The sequence below is a fragment of the Leptodactylus fuscus genome, chromosome 4 (assembly GCF_031893055.1).
Source record: "Leptodactylus fuscus isolate aLepFus1 chromosome 4, aLepFus1.hap2, whole genome shotgun sequence".
Lineage (NCBI taxonomy): Eukaryota > Metazoa > Chordata > Amphibia > Anura > Leptodactylidae > Leptodactylus > Leptodactylus fuscus.
Window position 1 is genome coordinate 97,089,570 of NC_134268.1, and position 15,543 is coordinate 97,105,112.

Genomic DNA, 15,543 nt, shown 5'->3' on the forward strand with positions numbered 1-15,543 from the left:
TCAATACCCCTAGGCGGTCTAATAAATGCAAAAAAAAAAGTTTAAAATATATATATATATATATATATATATATATATATATATATATATATATATATATAAACACAAATAAAAAGGATTAAAAATTCAAATCACCCCCCTTTCCCTACAACACATATAAAAGTAGTTAAAAACTGTGAAACACATACATGTTAGGTATCCCCGCGTCCGAAATCGCCCGCTCTACAAAGCTATACAAATATTTTTCCTGTTCGGTAAACGCCGTAGCGGGAAAAATGGTCAAAAGTGCCAAACCGCCGTTTTTTCACTGTTTTGATTCTGCTAAAAATTTGAATAAAAAGTGATCAAAGCAATAACATTTCCCGAAAATGGTAGAACTACAAAGTACACCCAGTCCCGCAAAAAAAGACGCCCTATACATCCCCATACACTTACGCATAAAAAAGTTACGGCTGTCGGAATATGGCGACTTTTCAAAAAAATTTTTTTTAACATAGTTTTGGATTTTTTTAAGGGGTCAAAATGTAAATAAAACCATATAAATTTGGTATCCCCGGAATCGTAACGAAACACAGAATACAGGGGACAGGTCATTTTGGTTGCACAGTGAACACCGTAAAACCAAAGCCCATAAGAAAGTCGCAGAAATGCATTTTTTCTTCAAATCCACCCCATTCTGAATTTTTTCCCTGCTTCCCAGTACATTATATAGAATAAATAATGGTGGCATCATGAAGAAAAATTTGTCCCAAAAAAATTAAGACCTCATATGACTCTGGGAGCGGAGAAATAAAAAAGTTATGGGGTTTAGAAGGAGGGGAGTCAAAAACGAAAAACCAAAATCAAAAAATGCCATCGGCGGGAAAGGGTTAACTTCAAATACTTCTGTCCCAAAGACACTATGTAAAGTTTCCCACAACACCGTATATATAGCAGCTCAAATACAAAGTAACTGCAACACAAAAGTCTCACGTATTCTCTGAATTACAGCAAAAACAAGATACAAACTTACATTTCATATCCCATACCTTATACAAACTACGAAAACCTTACCCACGCGTGTATATACCCACTTCTACAATCACCGCAGACGAAGTCGCGGGTACCAGCTAGTTATTACATAATACATAGTAATCACAATAAAAAAAAATCTTTCATGCTAAAGGCAAAGTCTATACTGTGATACTTCATAGTGTCCTGGTCATCAAACAGTTGAAACCCTCTTCCCAGTTGTTGAAGAATACAGGAAGTGAGAAAAAGAGACAGCAGGCAAACTGCTGAGAGAGGGAGATGGGAAAACCCCTTTACTTGATAAAAACAATAGCCACTTTTTGTATTTGCTGTATAAATTAAATTATATTTTTGTGTTTTCAGATTGGTTTGCAGTTTCCTTATAGGTTTTGGGACAGCAAAATTCATGGAGCTGATTTCTTTGGTCATATCCCTCCAGACTCCAGTAAACGTGGTTTGTTTGGTGTGTTTTACGACATGGATCCACAGGTATCTGCAAAAATATTTCTTTGCAGTTTTTGTCACTATAGCACCAATATATGGCAATACAGAGGGATTGCAATATGTTGCTTGAATGAAACTTCCATGAATGATTGTTCTGGATAGGATTGCACAGTGCATTCAATTTTCAAAATTATTTCAATAGGCTAGGGGAGCACCTATATTGAACCGTTTGCTCCTTCAGAGAACATGTCATGTGCACTACCTATCACCAACCATGTTCTGTGTTCAGGGTCCACCTCAAGCACCCCATTCATACAGCACTGGCTACATTACAGGAGCCGATAGGAGCGCTCCTCCTTTCTTTCTCTAGGGCTACAAGTGATCTCCTGAGTACTGTGAGCATTGGCAGGGACTTACAAACTTACTTCTCCCTCCTTTCTCACATAGAAAGCAGCACAGGCAGTGTGTCACAAGTCCCATGAGGACTAGACTATAGAAATCTGTGATTGATTTAAAATTAGTATGAGTATCAAAAATTAAAAACTATATGCCACTCAGGTGTTGATCAGAAGATATGTGGTAGTAGTCTAGCCTCAGGACAATGGGATATATTAAAAATCCATTTATTGAATCCAGAACTGAAGCCTTGCTCTCCTTCTTACACGTTTCAGACTAATGTCCATCAGTCATTCTTCATATTCTGTTTCAAACTAATACCTCTCATACTATGATTAAATGATCTGCAAATACATCCACAGCAATGATACTCACTGTTTCCCTTCACCTTTTTCTTGACTTTATTTTACTTGAGACTTCTTGTATTTGTTATTTACATGCCTTGAATGTGTGAAGAAACTACATTTCCCATGATGCACCTGTTTGCTGCTCTCAGGGGGAAGGGCTTGTAAACAAAATATCACAGTATTATGTGACCTCAGATGTGGAGTGATTTATTACCTGTGATTTTAACCTTTAAGTACTGAAAAGTCTGAAATGTGTAAGAGCATCATCACACGGCACGTTCCCCTGTGTTTGTAGTAATTCTCGTGTGGCTTCTTAATACATCACCATTGTCCTGACACTGGAATACCACCGTGTTTTTTTTTTTTTTTTTTTTTTTCTAATGTACAATCAGAGTGCGTCCCAGGCAGGTATTACACAATGAGTGACTAAGGACTTATTCACACAACAGTGTCCTGTCAGTAGCCTGTGTGCAGGCTGTATTTCCCAGACTAACCACAGCCTTGTGAATAGAGTGAGTTATGATTAATAGTAAGTGACCCCATCATGTACAATTAGAGTTAGGGTGTGGGGTCATTTTAGAGATGATGTGGGACCTGCATCTGTTTGACAGGGTGTACCATAAATAACTCCTGTGATTTTTTTTTTTTTCTTTTTTTTTTTTTTTTTAGAAGTGCATATATAGCTACAGCAGGATATATTACTTCCATACTTTGAAATAAAGTTTTGTTGTGTTTGTTCTAATTCTGTGCTTACCTGATTGTATGCTGTAGGGTAAACATGCTGTCCTCATGTCTGTCATTACTGGAGATGCTGTGGCCTTCATTGAAAACATGGATGACAAGCAAGTGGTGAAGCAGTGTATGGGGGTTCTCAAGGAACTGTTTAAAGAACAAGTGAGTATCAGAGCACTCTTTGAGGAATTGTTAAGTATCTACTTTTCTACTTGTATATTCAAACCTCTTATCTCCCTTATAAGTATGTTATGTTACACCCACACAGTCAACTGTACTGAAACCTGTGAGCATGCTCATATCAGAAGTGCTCATGCATAGTAGAAATCAATGTAATGTAGTTTTAATGAATGACAGTTTATACTTTACACTCCGCCATAGATTCTGCTGAAAATCATCAAAGAAAAAAGTCTGCTGGTTTCAGTATAAAAATAGACCCCTGGCAGACCCCCACTATAGTCCATGGTGTCATTAGTTAACGGCTGTTTTGACGGATGGGCTCTGTCGTTGGGGTTCCTTGGTGGACCCGAACAATGGAGAGCCCGCTGCAAGTGTAAACCTAGACTAAGTCAGTGTTATTTTCTTGGTTCCTAGCTTTGTGGACATGGTACTAAATAGGTATTGTCTCCCCTTACAAAATACTGTTTGCTATAAAGTGTATAAATGTGTGACTGGGAAAGCTGTGGGAGAAGAATCCCTTTAAGATCAATAAACCTTTAATATTCAAGCAAAAACACTTAGACAAAACTTGCAAGACAGTTTTTCTGCAGTTTTTTTTCCCTAATATACATAGTGAAATTGCCATCTGAGGGGATAAAGTGCTGACATTTCTGGCAATGCCAAAAAGTAAATTCAATCCCTTTTAGTCCATATACTTTTCCAAAGTAATTGAGCCATTCTACCATTACAGTTATTTTGTCATAGTATAGTCAAATGTTACCTTCATGGTTGTTGAATAAAAGAGAAAAATACATAGAACGCCTCTAATGTTCTAATAATTCCGTAAAAAAGATGTATAATTATAAATCTGATCAATGGAAAACAGACCACATTTATCTGATGTAAGCTGAAGCAATGGTTCACTGCAGGAAGCAGACAGGCCCAAATGGTAGAAGGTGCGTAATACTAACATAACATTCACTCATAGACCTACAATTCACGAGGACGGTGGATGCCTGGTAGCCCAATTGACACAGACAAGGGTTATATAAGGTGCCATTCACATGGTAATGTAAGATAAACTATGTTGGCTTCTAGCCTATTAGTGATTCCCATACTTTCATGCTGTCATGTGATAGTAGCAAATTGGTAGCAAAATCATCTGCTAGATCTTGCTTCCAGCTAAACATTGCAGAAGTAGGGAATAGTCTGAACAGTTGACGATGGATTGCTAGATTTGTTTAATTTGGAATGGAGATTTGTAACCTTTCACTTTGTAAACCTCTTCACTGATACAGGATGTACCATCACCAGTGAAATACTTTGTAACTCGCTGGTCTAAAGACCCTTGGGCGCAGATGGCTTACAGTTTTGTGAAGACTGGTGGCAGTGGTGAAGCCTATGATATACTAGCTGAAGATATTCAAGGAAAAGTATTTTTTGCAGGCGAGGTAAGAACTGAAACTCCAATGAATATTCTTTAACCCCTTCCCGACATGCGCCGTAATAGTACGGCACTGCCAAGAAGGGCTTCCCGCAAACCGCCGTACTATTACTGCGGATGCATGGTGCGCACACAGAAACTGTGTGCGCACCATGCACTGCGGGTGACAGCCGTAATACACGGCTGACTATGCCCTGTAACACCCGCGGTCGGAACCGGGTCCGATCGCGGGTGTTAACCCCTGATATGCCGGCGGTCAACATGACCACCGGCACCTCCGGGGTTACAGTGTAATATGGTGCCGATCGGCACCCCCTGCGCCGGTTTCGGGGGGTGCCGGTGTTCGTAGGGGGAAGCCCGGGGTCTGATCAGTGACCCCGGGTCTGCCCCATCACTTACCCTGTCCTCGCACCTGGCTGATCCTGCCGTAAATGAAGCTGTCAGCCTGTGCGTCTACACAGGCTGACAGCTTCCTATACGATGCAATACACGTGTAACACGTGTATTGCAGCGTATCTCTATTGAAGCAGTGATCAGCCGATCACTGCTTCAATCCCCCATGGGGACAGAAAAAAAAAGTTAGAAAAAAGTAAAAATAAAAAAGTTTAAATAAGTTTAAAATAAATTAGAAATAAATAAAGCCCCAAAAATCCCTTTTTCCCCATATAAAATGCTTTATTATGTAAAATAAAGAAAAAAACATTACATATTTGGTATCGCCAAAACATTATTTAACCCGAACGGCGTAAAAAAACCCCATAGAAAACCGCACAAAATAATGATTATTCACCACCTTTCCCTTACAAAATGTTCAATAAAAAGTAATCAAATGGTCAGATGAAAACCAAAATGGTACCAATAAAAAGAAGAGGTCTTCCCGCAAAAAATAAGCCCTCAACCAGCTCTGTCTAGCGAAAAATAAAAAGTTATGCCTTTCAGAAGATGGCGATGCAAAAATAATTGATTTTTTTCCCTAAATTGAATTTTATTTTGCATAAATAGCAACGCATTAAAAAATCATATAAATGAGGTATCGCCGTAACCGTACCGACCCGCAGAATAAAGGTAACATGTTACTTATGCTGTACGCTGCACGGGAAAAAAAAAATGCTAAAAAGCAATGGCAGAATTGATGTTTCCTTTTACATCCCACCCAGAAAGAGTTAATAAAATGTAGTCAATAAGTTACAGGCACCAAAATGATGGCATTGAAAAGCTCATCTAATACCGCAAACACCAAGCCCTTATATGGCCACATTGCCAGAAGATAAAAATAAAAATCTAGCTTGTATAATATGAAGACAAAAACCCTAAAAGTCGCCAAATCATTAGGACATAAGTGGCTGCGACTAGAAGGAAATGTATAAGCTGTGCGAGCGTTTTCAGGGGACACCCCATATTTAGAGCTTATGAGAGATAATACACCAGCGCTGATCCCCCAGAATGCCCCTCTTCCCCGTCCATGTCATAGGAGCTGGTGGGAAAATAGAATGGGATTTGGTGACCCAATTTACTCCGCACAGCTTACATATTCTCTTCTGGGTTACTAATGCTCACTACATCACTTGATGAATTCTTTGAGGGGTGTGGTTTTCAAAATGGGGTCACTTTCTAGAGGTTTCCACTGTTTTGACACCTCAAGGGCTTTGTAAATGCAACATGGTTCCTGAAACTGCTCACAGCCAGATCTGCCCTCTAAAAGCTCCTTGGCGCGCCTTCCCTTCTGCGTCTCGCGGTGCGTCCATATATTAGTTTACACCCACAAGTGGAGTACTATAGTAGTCCGGAGAACTTGCCTAACAAATTGTGGGATGCGTTTTCTCCTTTAAACCCTTGTGAATGTGCAAATTCTAGGGCTAAACGAAAATATTAGTAAAATAAAATCAAATTTGAAAATTTCACCTCCATTTTGTATTAATTCCTGTTAAGCACTTATAGGGTTAAATTACTAGGCATATGTTGTTTTGGCTTATTTAAGGGGTGCAGTTTTGAAAATGGGATGATTTATGGGGGGCTTTAATACAAGGGTCTTTCAAAACCCCTTCATAACTGGATTAGTCCCTTAAAAAATGGGTTTTGAAAATTTCTTGAAAATTTTGAATATTGTTGTTTCACTTGTAAACCTTATAATGTCCATAAAAATTAAAAGGGCGACTAAAGTTTTATGCCGACATAAAGCAGAGATCTGGGACATGAGATTTATGATATAATTTTGGCGGTCTGACTATCTGTATGTAATGTACATCATTTCAAACTTTATAAAATGCATATTTTTCAAAATTTTCACCAAATTTCCTATTTTTTCATAATTAAACACAAAACATATCAACCAAAATTTACTAGTAACATGAAGTACAATGTGTTACGAAAAAACAATCTTAAAATCACTTTGGTAAATTAAAGCGTTCCAAAGTTATTGCCACATAAAGTGACACATGTCAGTTTTGAAAAATCGAGCCTGGTCAGGAAGTCATAAAGTGCCATCGGCGGGAAGGGGTTAAAGGGAGAACAGCTGTTTAATATACTGTACTCTCCCAAATCCTTGCGTGTGTTTCTTTTTGTCTTTATTATCCATCCCCTTGCTTCTTCATCACGGTCTCAATTTCTGTAATAGTTCCTGCACTGTCTGTGTAGCAGGGATATTGTGCTTCATATTGTAGTAATGTGTATCCGGTATCTTCCCCTCTCCCAAAGGCAGGAAATATTTTATGTATATATAATGGATGTTGCAGTGTAGTACTACTGTGCATGCTGTGCTCGATCAGTGAGAAGCAGTAAAAATAAATAAAAAAATGATTACGGGTATGTTCACACAGTTTTTTGCAGGCTAATTTCAATGGCAGTCAATAGCAGTATTTGAAGCAACATGACCAATGTTCAGCAGATTCTGCCTTAAAAAAAACCAAAACCTTGAAATCAATAGCAGGCACAAAAAAACCCATTAAAATCTGTTATTTTTTTAAAAAAATGAAGTTTTCTGTTTCATACAGTGCGCTGGAGCCAAAAAAAACTCCATGAAAAAGCAACAAACACACTTCATAGTTAACCACTTGCATATAGGGACAATTTGTGGTTCAGGACCAGACACGTTTTCAAGGTTTTTTTTTTTGCATGTTCCGCTTCGAGGACTATAAAGTTGTTATCATTTGGGTTATTCAACTAATTTCTGCAGCTGCTGAAAACTGCTGGACGTGTATCGGTACACCCTTGCAGAACAAGGAAGCCACTATCCAGATGTAAAAACCCAATGGGTGGTCCAGAAGTGGTTAAAAAAAAGTCTACAAAAATGTAAACATGTTTCCTAATTCCTGAAGCAGACTTTTTGAGCTTTCAAAAAAACTGTGTGAACATACCCTAATACACACTGGTAGAGAGCACATTGTCGATTAGGTGATCTCTAGATACTGTCTGCAGATGTCATGAGAAAATGCATTTTCACTAAATAAATAATAATAATAAAAAAAAGAACAACTTGCCCCTCTGATTAAGCATTGCTGCAGTCCATGGTTATCGGACATGTTGTTTGAGGTCAACTCACCACTGCAGTTAGTCACTGACCTCAACAGTGGTCTCCACAGACTGACCTCAAAAGAGAGGTGTCATTTATGTAAAGTCCCATTTGTGTAGAAGTTGCCACCTTGCCTGTGATTGGCTTCAGTCATGAACTGTCCTTTAATAAGATGTCAGAAGACCTAATTTGGAGAAAAACAACTCTGAAGTCTTATGTGACAATTGGTGCTCTGGGGGTGGGCCTTCAACTTCTTGGAGAACTGGTCTTACCACTCAGACCCCTACCATCTCCTGCCTGCATAACCCAATTCAGTGAGATTTGATCCTCCCACTACTATCACCCCCCCCCCCCATTTGAGAGGCAAAAGCAGTGCTTCCCAGGACAACTTTGCATAAGACTTCAAAATTATGTATATAACAAAGGTGCCATATATACTCGAGTATAAGCCACCTGAATATAAGCCGAAGCCCCTAATTTTACCACAAAAAAACTGGGAACACTTATTGACTTGAGTATAAGCTGAGGGGAGGAAATCCACCATTGCAGATAAAAAGTCTGGTCATGTGCATTACAGCTTAGTAACTCCATGTGCCTCATAGTAATAGCAGTTAACCCCATCATGTCCCTCACATTAACCCCCTGTGTGCCTCACATAAGAGTTACTGATATGTGGGACATATGGAGGTAATAATTAGGTATCTTCATAATTAAGGTCCTTCATTAGTACCCTCATGTGTCTCACATATTAGTAACCCTTATATGGGGTACACAGGGGTTAATATGAGGGACATGATGGGGTTAACTGCTATTAATGTGAGGCACATGGAGTTACTGAAACTAAATTAATAACCCCAAATGCCTGACATTAATAGGCAGAGTAACTAAAGGAAGGTCCCTGTGTGTTTCACTTTACTGTAGCTTCCTCTCCTCCATACAACAGACCTCTTACATAAGACACAATGAATCCTGGCCACTGATATCTGCAGATGTTACATTCTACTGGCTACAGAACCTTTGATGACATCACAGTCATGTGACCTAATGACAAACCAATCACAGAGTAGTAGCACTAAAGGACCTTCCCCTTCATTTAATTTATGCAAGTCCTTTAGTTCTTTGTGCTCCGTGGACCCTGACTCGAGTATAAGCTGAGGGGGGCTTTTTCAGCATAAAAACTGCTGAAAAGGTCGGCTTATACTCGAGTATATACGGTATATTGTTTGACACTGTAATAACACGGCAGTGGCAGTTGAATATTCTTGGGAGAGTGATATACAAAAAAAAAGTGCCATTTTTGTTGAGTCTATTTTTCATACTTTTGCTTATTTAATTAAAAAAAAAGCAAAGATTTCTTCATATCCTTATCTTTGGATAAGTGATGTTATCATGTTTTTGTCATTTTTACAGGCCACCAATCGACATTTTCCACAGACTGTCACTGGAGCCTACCTAAGTGGAGTGCGAGAAGCTAGCAAAATTACAGCGTTTTAAGTTCAGCTTCACTTTTTCTTCTGCTTTTTTTCAGTCTTTTTTTTTTTTTTTCTCCCTTTTATTTAAGACCAGTTGTGTTTATAGCAGTATGTGCTGCATTATTATACATGGTTATAATGGTTCTTCCAGCAGGCTACACTTAAGACTGTATACGATTTTGTATATTGGTGAAATGTGCCAAAAGGGCTTTCACATTTTCTATTACTTTGTTCAACAGAACTTGAAGAGTTTGTCAGACAGACAGTTTAGTAGAACAAAAACGTTTTGTTAATAGTCTTCATATCACGACTTCATATTGGCCTTGTGGGACTGAAGACATTTTACTACCACAAAATGGAAAGAAAAGAAGAAGAAAAAAAAAGTTTTTCTTGTAAATTGTTTTGTGTTTAAGTTATGATTTTTTTTTTTTTTATTTATTCTTTTTTAATTAGGCAGGTAGCATACTTTCCACTTTACCTTTGTAGCATGGCTATAATTAAACGGTTGGTAAACTGCTTAAGGGGATGGTACAACCAGCAACCAAGATACTTCATTATCATTCTACTACACTAAGCAAGTATGAAGATGTTCAGGGAAGACTTGATGTAACCTACCACTGTAATGTCTTGTAACTAGGACCTGTGTAATTTAAGTTGGCTGGCTTCATAAGTTCTAAACAAGATTCCAGTTAACAGAAATATGTATATTTTATTTTTTTTTGTAAATACAATTTTTGATACCAGTTCCATTCTTTTAAGTTTTATATATAATTTGATTATTGTGAGGAAAAGGGGGTTGTGGTTCCTGGCCTCATGTTTTGTAAATCAATGAAGGTCAAGTATGATAAATGTTATCCAAGTTGGATATGTTGCAAAATAAAAGCAACAACATGTTACCATGTACTCAGTGTCGTGTCTTTATTATAAGGCAAAATTAATTTGTAGTTGAATTTTCATATAGGGGTGGGAGATGTGTGTGTGTGTGTGTGTGTGTGTGTGTGTGTGTGTATGTACATAGATAGATAGAGAGAGATCGATATCTATCTATCTATCTATATACCAAAAACAGGACTGAAGAGGACCCTGACCACACCCATACCTGAGAAAGGGGCTCAACTCCAGAGGGAGTACACACAGCAGGAGAGTGCTGCTGGTGACCTGCAGGTGCACTGTGGACCAGTTGGAGACAGGCAGGAGGTCTGTCCCAAGAAGACTGGATTCCAGAAGGAGCCCAACTCCAGAGAGAGAGAGTGCTGTTAGTGACCTGCAGGAGCAGGTGGAACAGTTAGAGGCAGACAGGAGGTCTGTCCCAAGAGAACTGGTATCCAGAATGGACTTGGTTAAGCTCAGTGTGAGCCAGACTGGTGAGAAGAAACCTCAGAGTATCTTGCCATCAATAGATTAGTCAGGGTTCAAGAAGTGAGGTAGTCTGAAGTATGCCTCCACACATACAAGGAAGAATGGTTTACACTAAGGAGACACTATTACAGCTACAGGGCAAGCATGCGCTCACCATCCGCCACGAACTAATAAGAAAACTTTAAAAACTTAGAAAACGCGGAAAACGAGCCAGCATACTGAAACGCGAAGGAAAAAAAATACAAAAAGCATGTGATTCCGTCCATCATTATGGGGAATGTGAGATCAATTGTGAATAAGATGGATGAACTGACAGCACTGACCAGACATCAACAGGAGTTTCGTGAGTGCAGTTTGATGCTGTTTACAGAGACTTGGCTTACTGAAATCACTCCGGACACACTTGCCTCCTTCGGGGGCTTCAAACTTCTTTGTGCGGACAGGACGCTGGAGAGCGGTAAGCGAAAAGGAGGAGGGCTTGCAATGTTTGTGAATGAGAGATGGTGTAATCCAGGACATATTGTAGTTAAGAAACAATTGTGTGGAAAGGATATTGAACTACTAGCCGTGAGCATGAGACCTTATTACCTGCCAAGGGAACTATCACATGTTATCGTACTAGCTGCCTATGTCCCCCCCTCTGCAAAAACTGATGCTGCCTGTGAAGTCCTCCATGCTGCTGTGAGCGAGCTGCAATCATCTCACCCCCATGCCCTGCTCCTAGTGTCGGGAGATTTCAACCATGTCTCTCCAGCATCCACTCTACCAGGCTTCACACAGTATGTAACCTGCCCTACAAGAGACAACAAAACACTGGATTTGCTCTTTGCCAATGTAAGGGATGCATATAACTCATCTGCCCTACCACCCCTAGGCAGATCAGATCACAACCTGGTACATCTGCGACCCACATACATTCCACTGGTGCGCATAGAACCAGCGGTTACCCGTACAGTGAAGATTTGGTCAGAGGGAAGTCGAGTGTCTAAGGGACTGTTTTAATATAACATTATGGGAAGTGTTTCAAGACTCATTTCCAAAGGACATTGAGGGACTCACACACTGCATAATGGACTACATTAATTTCTGCGTGGACAGCACGGTACTAACTAGAAAGCTGAGGTGTTTCCCCAATAACAAACCATGGATCAACTCTGAAATTAAAACTCTTCTCAAGGAAAAAAAGAGAATTTTTAGGTCTGGGGACAAAAATAGCCTGGGGGCGGTGCAGAAACAGCTAAGACAATTGATCAGAGAAGGGAAAGCCAACTATAGGCGGAAGATGGAACTACAGATGAGGGAGGGTAGAATCTCGGAGGTGTGGGATAGCCTTAAGGCTATATCAGGACACAAGCAAAAGACAGGGCATCGAACAGTAGGGGACAGGAAGTGGTTTAACGAGCTTAATCTATTCTTCAATAGATTCGACTCCAAGCCAATGCTCCCTCCACCAGCATGTCAGACAACCCCCCTCTCCTCACACACCAAGACCCAACCTGCGGTCAACTGCAATCTATCTGATCCTGCAAGAGTCTCTGGTGTGTAAGGAAATGAAGAAGATTAAAGCAGACAAAGCTGGAGGACCTGATGGTATAAGCGCAAGAGTTCTTAAAATGTGCAGTGACCAGCTAGGTGGCATTATTACGCACATGTACAATACGAGTCTAAAGCTGGGAGTGGTACCTCGACTGTGGAAAACATCTTGCGTGGTACCAGTCCCAAAGAAAGCCAACCCGATGGGCTACAATGACTACCGACCTGTAGCACTGACATTCCACCTTATGAAGGTCCTAGAGAGACTGGTCCTGACACACCTACGCCCCCTAGTGAGCTCCGCTCTGGACCCCCTCTAGTTTGCCTACCGACCGGGCATTGGGGTAGATGACGCCATCATCCACCTTCTTCATAGAGCTCTTTCTCACCTAGAGAAACCCGGGAACACTGTGAGAATAATGTTCTTTGATTTCTCCAGTGCGTTCAACACCATTCAGCCAGGGCTACTGAGGGAGAAGCTGAACCTTGGGGGTGTGGACCATCACCTGTCCAACTGGATCCTAGACTACCTGACAAACCGTCCTCAGTATGCAAGAGCCCAGGACGGTGTGTCTGACACTGTGATCTGTAGTACGGGGGCACCACAAGGTACAGTTCTTGCCCCATTTCTCTTCACACTGTACACTGCTGACTTTAGACACAACTCATCTAGCTGTTACTTACAGAAGTACTCCGATGACTCTGCTATAGTAGGCCTTATCACTGATGGCGACGATAGGGAATACAGAGACTTAAACCGGGATTTTGTTGAATGGTGCCAGCAGAACCAGCTCAGGATTAATGCTGGGAAGACCAAGGAGATGGTAGTGGACTTTAGTAAACGGAGAGGTGCTCCGACCCCAGTGGAGATCCAAGGAACATGTATTGAGATAGTCAGGACCTATAAGTACCTGGGCGTGATCCTCAACAATAAACTAGACTGGGCTGATCACCTGGAAGCGCAGCACAGAAAGGGCCACAGCAGACTCTACCTGCTCAGGAGGCTGAGGGCCTTCGGAGTCCAGGGGACACTTCTTAGGGCCTTCTTCAACTCTGTGGTTGCTTCAGCCATCTTTTTCGGTGTGGCCTGCTGGGGGGCAGTATATCAACCAGGGACAGAAATAGACTTGACAGGCTGATCAGGAGGGCCAGCTCTGTCCTGGGGAGCCCCTTGGACCCGGTAGAGGTGGTGGGTGACAGAAGGATACTGTCTTTGGTGACCTCCATGCGGGAGAACAAATCCCACCCCATGTATGGGACCCTGAAGGGACTTGGCAGCACTGTAAGTGACCGTCTGCTTCACCCCAAGTGTGAGGAGCGCTATCGCAGGCAGCGCCACACCTCCCATGGGGTGACCTGAAGCGACCGCTTCAGGCAGCGCTATGCCAGGGCCCCAGGGAGGGCAGCATTTTTGCTTACCTAAGTCAGTCCAGGACAAGCTGTCCTGGACTGGCTTAGCACCGAGCGGTGGATTGGGGAGGCCGCTGGAGCAGCGCTGCTCCAGCAGCCTCCCCTCATGCTCAGGCAGAGAGCAGGTCCTCTCCCTGCCTGCTCTCTGCCTGTGAACGCCACTAAGCCCCGCCCCCTTGCTTCACCCCGCCCCCTCCTCCGGGGGAGGGGGGTGGCTTTCTGTCGTCCGCCTCGGGCGGCGAAAAGGGCAGGTTCACCCCTGATCGCAGGTCCTTCCTTCCAACCGCGACCAGGCTGTATAATCTACATCAGACCAAGCAAAGATCACTCCGCACAGAGAACTAATGATTATGACAATGGTCATGAGGTCTTCCTCTTTCGTTTTTCCTTAGCTGCTATGGACTCCTAGTATATCTTCTCTTCTCAGCATATGTGTGTCTACGTCTGTATTATATTACTGTGTATTATTCTGTATCTGTATTACTATGCTGCTGTAACATGCTGAAATTTCCCCAATGTGGGACTATTAAAGGATTATCTTATTGCCCTGTGTGTGGGCTAGGGTATTTGTTATTTTTGTTCCTGTTGTAAGCTGAATAAAGCCACTTCTTTTGGATTGCATTACCTGATCTGCAGTTTTTTTTGGCATCCAGGACCACCAACACTTCTTAAGTGCAACTTCTTCATGACTATTCTTTTATTGAGACCAGGTTTCTTGTGAAAGAATTTCAGATTCACCTTATGTTATATTTACTGGCCTTTTGAAATCTAGGTGGTGGCCATCTGAAGGACAGCTTTTTTTAATGCTATTTTGGGTGACTGTCTTAGGGGGCGTTCACACTACCGTCAGTGTCCGCTGCTAATGTCAGTTCAAAATCTTGCACGGACATTAGCATCGGACACTGTGTCTGTGGCATTCTGCATTCATTTAAATGGCGATCGGGTGCGTTCTTTTACACTCCGTGCCTGTCCTTAAAGGGGTTGTCCCATCACAAGGATTCTATCTATACTGCTTGTTAATGTGGATGTAAGACTTTTCCTAAATACACTGCTTCAGCAAAACTGCTTTGTTTGTCCACTATCTCACTTTATTCAATTCTTTGTGGCCACAGCCCTGACTTAGCTGCTCATGAGTCAAGTGATGTATCTGCTGCTGTCAGGGGGGAGGGAGGAGGGGCTAAGTGCAGGGAGCGAGCCTGTGTTTCTAGCTATTCCTGTGTCTACACCACGTGACCTAGCTTCCTGCTCTCAGATAGGGGAGAGGAGCTGCTTTCATTTCTTCTGTTCTCCCAGTTATCAGGCTAGCTAATTCAATTGTGTTCATGATGGCAGAGACAGGCAGTGTCTGTATGTAACACAGAATGGAGTTGCTGCTGCCTGTACTTCATAGTCCAATATGGGTGGGCGGAACTACACACTAATTTGGGGGCGGAGCTAAACGGCAGGTTGCATGTGAAACCCCGCCCACAAAATGATGCAAGAAACCAGGAAGAAAGAAGATTTTACAGCAGTGAAGACTGGTGAGTATGCGACGTGGGAATACCCCTTTAAGGGTCCGTTCCTAAAGATGTCCGACTTTTCAAGCGGACAGAAAAAACCTACGTCGGGTTTTTCTGTCCGCTTGAAAAGTCGGACATCTTTAGGCACGGACTGTAAAACAACGCACCCGATATCCATTTAAATGAATGAAGAATGCCACGGAGACAGCTAGTGTCCGCTGCTAATGTC

General features: G+C 41.6%; 1 protein-coding gene across 2 annotated transcripts in view; it reads left to right on the forward strand.

Moving 5' to 3' along the window:
* KDM1B (lysine demethylase 1B) overlaps nucleotides 1-10,430 on the forward strand; it is a 62,035-nt gene extending 51,605 nt beyond the window's left edge. For both annotated transcript variants that reach the window (XM_075270922.1, XM_075270924.1), the window contains 4 exons: nucleotides 1,375-1,500; nucleotides 2,970-3,092; nucleotides 4,388-4,540; nucleotides 9,452-10,430. In XM_075270922.1, coding sequence (XP_075127023.1) covers nucleotides 1,375-1,500; nucleotides 2,970-3,092; nucleotides 4,388-4,540; nucleotides 9,452-9,535 — 486 coding nt within the window. In that variant the 3' untranslated portion in view covers nucleotides 9,536-10,430. The remainder of the gene's footprint in view (nucleotides 1-1,374; nucleotides 1,501-2,969; nucleotides 3,093-4,387; nucleotides 4,541-9,451) is intronic.
* The last annotated feature ends 5,113 nt before the right edge of the window (nucleotides 10,431-15,543 follow it).